Source organism: Sciurus carolinensis, chromosome 10 (assembly GCF_902686445.1).
Source record: "Sciurus carolinensis chromosome 10, mSciCar1.2, whole genome shotgun sequence".
In the NCBI taxonomy this organism is placed as follows: domain Eukaryota; kingdom Metazoa; phylum Chordata; class Mammalia; order Rodentia; family Sciuridae; genus Sciurus; species Sciurus carolinensis.
The window spans coordinates 79,593,263-79,598,473 of record NC_062222.1 but is presented as its reverse complement, the minus strand read 5'-3'; the positions used below and the strand labels follow the sequence as shown (position 1 = coordinate 79,598,473).

Sequence of the window (5,211 nt, the reverse complement as noted above, 5' to 3'; positions counted from 1 at the left end):
TGAATTTGAGATATTTTGAATCTGAAATCCTTATGAAATGTTCAGAGGGAGGTGTCTCATAGAAACTTGCTTATAGTTGTCTGAAACAGACCAAGTTCTCTTACACTACATCAGCTATGTAGTAACTGTAGTAATAATAATAATAATAACAAACATTATTTATTATCTTAAATAATGGGCCCTTCAGGAGACTGAAGTTGGAAGGAGTGTGGTAATTGTCCAACTTGTTTGTTCTATACCCATCCCAGCCTCTCTGGGCCATGGATTTTCCAGTCTAAGTTCCTTATGAAATAAATGTTCTAGTCAGAGACCCACAAGACACTTCATCTTAGTGATAATTACTTTATTACCTTCTTGGTCTTGCAACAGTTACATAACCTTTTTTAATATTTCCATGACAGCACATCATTTTTGTTTTGAAAACCATTCAACACATTTGTCTTACATAACATGCAACACATACATCTAGATTTAAAAATTACCCCACTAACTCATTTGTCTGTAGTACTTGAATTATACAAATTATTTCATATACATTGAAAACAATATAAAAATATATGTCTAAAAACTTTTTACAGTCTTTTGTTAAATAACAATATTTACACATATTTTCCAGACATATCTAACTTCCTGTAGGTATTTGGAATTATGTGTATGTAACCACTGAGAAAAATATATCCCTTGAGAGGATTGCAGTAGAAACCCATGAAGTAAAGATTATTCATTAATAAGCAGATATACTTTTGACTGTATACCTTTAGTTATTTGAGAATCGAAGAATTTGATAAATCCAGAAGTTAAAAGGATCCCTTAATAACCTTTAGCAGATAGGATAGGTGAGGAAAGTGTCAGTAGCAGGCTAGGACTTGGCACATTTGCTAAGAAGGTAGCACCTCAACATAACTTATGGTATAGTGCCAGGACAGAGTTATTACTAGTTATTAGCGCTATTACTAGCTACTAGTAATAGAGCTAGTAAGTCTTATTACTAAAGAAATTACTACATTAGGATAATGAACCATCCCCTGTCCCACAGGAGGAATAGCAGCTAATTTGGTGACTATTGTTGGTCACTTTTCAGGAGAACTGCAAACCAGGGACAGAGACATACTCTCTGCAGGGAAGTAATAGACATAGCTTCTTTCTGGTCCATCCTTAACATCACTGCAGTGATTTTGCTTTTCTCTGGTTTTAAGGAGATCTTTTCGACCTGTAAGAAGAGAAAAAGAATATAATAAGAGTTGTATAGACTCTGAAATTCATCTGGTTTCTGCTTAAAATATACTAAGTTTATGGATAACCCAAAGATCCTCAGGTAAAAGGTGAGTTTTCTACTGCTACATAGTCATACGTCTGAGTAAATGCAGGTAGAAAAAGGCATGGTAGTAACATACTTTTAATCCAAGGGTCTCATAGCAAAGCCTAATGCAAATATGGCTAACTTCCCAGGATTTCCATTCCCTAAAGAGCAGTTGTTCTGCAAGCAACAGCAAACTTACCTTTCTTTCCTAAGTGCTTTCAGTAAATTCTTGATGGCTTTAGATTCTGGATTCAGACATCTCTTCTCCCCGTTCTTTTTCATTGTGGCACTGTAGAGTAGGAGTAAAAATGTTTTAAACAATGTTGGGGCTACAAAGTAGATGGAATACACAGTTCCAAAGTCAGTCATTTAAGTTTCGCTCTAGGTATTTTCCTCAGTTATACATCAGTATCCATCACAAACTCTTTACTGATCTTTTGTGATTATTATCACATGTTTAATATATTTTTACAATCAGGGAGGTGACCCACAGATGGACTTCTACTCACATGATCTCAACTGGACAAAATTCAGTTGCAGGAATAAGTTCAAGTTTTTCTAAGGATTTTGGATTAACAGGTTGGTTACTAATCTTGATGCAGGTGCAGCGTGTTGTTCTTCTCATGAGAGGTGTTCCTGCAAGAAAAGCAACAAGATAGAAGGGAAAGTTAGCACACTGTTTCATTTTAGATACATGGCTTTTTAGTATTTAGCGGAACACATGTCCCTATATTGTCATGTAGTCACTTAATCGAGGGGGAATGTCTTCTGTTGTAACACAGGTCTGAATGATATAATAGCTAATTATTTGGAAGAGAATTGCAACTTGTGATTATAAAATCACCCTTGGGCACAGTTCATGTGATGAAGCAAGCTTAGCTAGGTAAGGAGGTATCTGTGTCTTATCCTCTTCTCATTTCCCCACATTTTTTCCTCTCTATCCTCCTTTTTTTTTTTTTTTTTTTTAATTTGGTACCAGGGATTGAACCCAGGGGTGCTTAACCACTGAGCCACATCCCCAGTCCTTTTTAAATATTTTATTAGAGACAGGGTCTTGCTGAGTTGCTTAGGCCTTGCTAAGTTGCTGAGGCTGGCTTTGAACTTGCTATCCTCCTGCCTCAGCCTCCAGAGTCGCTGGGATTACAGGCAGGCACCACCATGCCTGGCTCCTCCCTTTTTTCTATCTTTTCCTTCACTTTTCTCTTTCTTTTATTCTATTTTTTTTTCTCTTACTTCATTCATATAAACTATGATCAGAGGTGCTCTCTGCTTATTTCCCTCTCATTTTTAGACACATAGTAAATTTGAAAATATACTATTTCTATATTATATATAGAATTTATATCCAGTCCTGTTCTATAATTTTATAAATTAAATATCCCTTAATATTCCTTACCTTGAATTCCACTCAAAGTCAGGAAGATGAGGCAGAAAATAAAAACAGCACTTTGGTTCATGGTGCAGGGACCAGAGCTTCCTCTATTATAGGCTCAGAATGTTTAAGCAGTTGAGGAGTATCTCATAAAATGTGGAGCTGGTGTGCAGTATTTATATGCAAAGGCATTTTCCTTCCCTAATTCTGATTGGATAACATTATAATTGATTCAGCAAAATCTGCTGGCTAGTCTTTGGGGAAGTCCCCTGTTGGAAAATCAAAGGTATTGTTTGTATTTATTGTGGCCTTCTGAGGTATGGAATTTCCCCTTGCCCTTTCTTTTCAGTAAGAGTGAGTTAGGTTTCACTTTCCACAACATAAACTGTTTCTTGAAAAACAGAACTTTATTGCACACATAGTTTTGAAAAATGAAAGTTTAATTCTCACTTTTGCCTCCTGTAAAATATCAAGTTAATCTTTAAGTCAGAGTCCTAAGTACAGTTTTTAAGTAAGTAGGCCTTAATGTGTCTTGCATCAATTTTTTGATTTTTAAAAATTTTTATTTTATTTTTAATTTTTTTTCTTCCCGTCACATTGACAGAGGCATCCAAGTCAGGAAATCCTCTAGGCAGTAGTAAAAGAAACTATTAATGCTGAGGGCAGGAAACTACAGTTCACTTCAGGAACTGAGCAGGGCAGAGATTCCACAAGGAGGGAGGGCAAGAGGACTGTCTGCATTCTCCAACACTGCATTAATCTTAATTGGAAAGAATAAGGCATGAATGGGAATATTTTACATTATTTACTTACAGAAAATAATGGTTTCAGAAGTATTATGCTTTGCCATTTTCTCCCACAATAACCCTGTGAAGAAGGTAGTAAAGTTATTTTCATTTCAAAGATGGAAGAAAAATCTTGAGAGATTTGATTTGTATTAGGTCGCACAAAGGTTGCCCTCCATTTATGGTAACTGATACATATTCCCAATATTTATTTCACATTTTTTTATTACTTTCACAGAAGTGTATTTTCATAAGTCTCTTAATTCTCAGTAGAGCAGTTTTTCATCTTTTGTATGTAAGTTAATTTTTGGTTATAGCAAGTTTTATCTGATAGGTGATTTAGCTGGAAATACTTTTTACCCTGATTTGATTAACAAAAATTATATACATGTATTGAATTATTATAATGTACCCTATAAAAATGTACAAATTTTTAAAAAGGGATTAAACACCTAGAAAAGGTTTAAGGTTGATATATCCTACATCATATTTCATGCTAAAATGAAAAATACTCTTGTATACATGTTTTACACATATGTATGCAAACACACACACGTGTTATCCAGTAAACAATCAAACAGGAAGTTATTCACTTACAAATTTACCAAAAGTGGTTTGACCAGACCCGGTTGAGTTGGATTCTACTTTGGTTATATCAGGCGTTGCATACATATCCTGGAATGTTTATGCCTGCGAGAAAAAATATTTGTTTCTTCCTGTGTTCTGAAATTTATATTCTAGTTTTGTTAAAATATATAAATTTGTGTTTAAGAGATGAATTTTATTGCAAATTTAAAAATACCTCAAAAAGATCTTAGGTATCATTCAACATCTTATTATTTCTCAGCATGGCAACTTCTAGGTTTTGTCAGCTTGCTGAATTACTTTTCCTTTAATAGATGCCTTCCAAAATTTTTCAGACTTAGACAGGTGGCCAGGAGGGGAAAACATATACAATTATGGGAATGGAGAACAAAGCCAACCAAGCAGTTTGGAAGGTTAGTACAGTTTAATTGGTATGGCATTGCCTTGTCAGGATTCTGTAGATCTAGTCTTCAGTTTTACAGGTTCAGAAATGCCTATATTTCCTAATCCAGAGTTAAGTATGGTCTCAGAGAGGTACTTAATATGAGCTAAATGTATAAGAGACTAAATGAACATTAAAGGCACTTCATTCATTTGTAGTGAGTATGTTCCTAGTAACTAGGATGGTTGATTCTGGTATCTAGATTATCCCTTTTCCAGGATCAAAGTACATGGGAATTGAATTAGCATATTCAATACCTTGCCTGGTGAGAATAGCATCAAAACAAGGGATCCTTCCCTTCTTGTTTTGAATGGGGTTCTGCCTGGGAGAGAAATCTTATAAATATGATCAATGTGGAAAATCATTCAGAAAAAACCCATCAAACTTACATAGACATTAGCAAACCTACTATGACTTATTCTACCCACAGCCAGTCTTGGCATGGATGGATCATTTAAATAAAAATCTTAATGATAAATCTTTTTAAATTTTTATTTCTCTCATTCTTGGAAAGGCTTTTGGCATATTCACTTTCCTAATATTCACTGATCCAAGTCTAGTTTTGAAAGAAAATGAGAGTAAGGAAATATCCCATTTTAGTTTCAGTTTCAACTGTGGTTGATTCATCTGGAAGCCTTTGATTATGGCATCAGGCCCAAAACAAAGCAAAACACAAAATAGTCTGCCCGGACAGATATTTTGTAAGGACAGATAGGGTTGGTGCGGG

The 5,211-nt window shown here is 34.8% G+C and overlaps 1 protein-coding gene across 1 annotated transcript; it reads right to left on the bottom strand.

Moving 5' to 3' along the window:
* Positions 1-337: 337 nt before the first annotated feature.
* On the bottom strand, positions 338-2,819 carry Cxcl10 (C-X-C motif chemokine ligand 10). The gene is made up of 4 exons (XM_047567063.1): positions 2,697-2,819; positions 1,810-1,936; positions 1,500-1,589; positions 338-1,210 (listed from the first exon to the last, which is right to left on the bottom strand). The coding sequence occupies exons 1-4, from the start codon at positions 2,755-2,757 to the stop codon at positions 1,192-1,194; spliced, it is 297 nt and encodes a 98-aa protein (XP_047423019.1). The 5' UTR covers positions 2,758-2,819; the 3' UTR covers positions 338-1,191.
* Between the last annotated feature and the right edge of the window lie 2,392 nt (positions 2,820-5,211).

What these genes read in the sequence shown, in the direction of transcription:
- Cxcl10 (XM_047567063.1), bottom strand. Translation starts at nt 2,757, where the DNA reads ATGAACCAAAGTGCTGTTTTTATTTTCTGCCTCATCTTCCTGACTTTG. An exon ending in GACTTTGAGTGGAATTCAAG is followed by an intron (nt 1,937 to 2,696) that starts GTAAGGAATATT and finishes CTTTTCTTGCAG; the next exon opens with GAACACCTCTCATGAGAAGA. An exon ending in TTTTGTCCAGTTGAGATCAT is followed by an intron (nt 1,590 to 1,809) that starts GTGAGTAGAAGT and finishes CCTACTCTACAG; the next exon opens with TGCCACAATGAAAAAGAACG.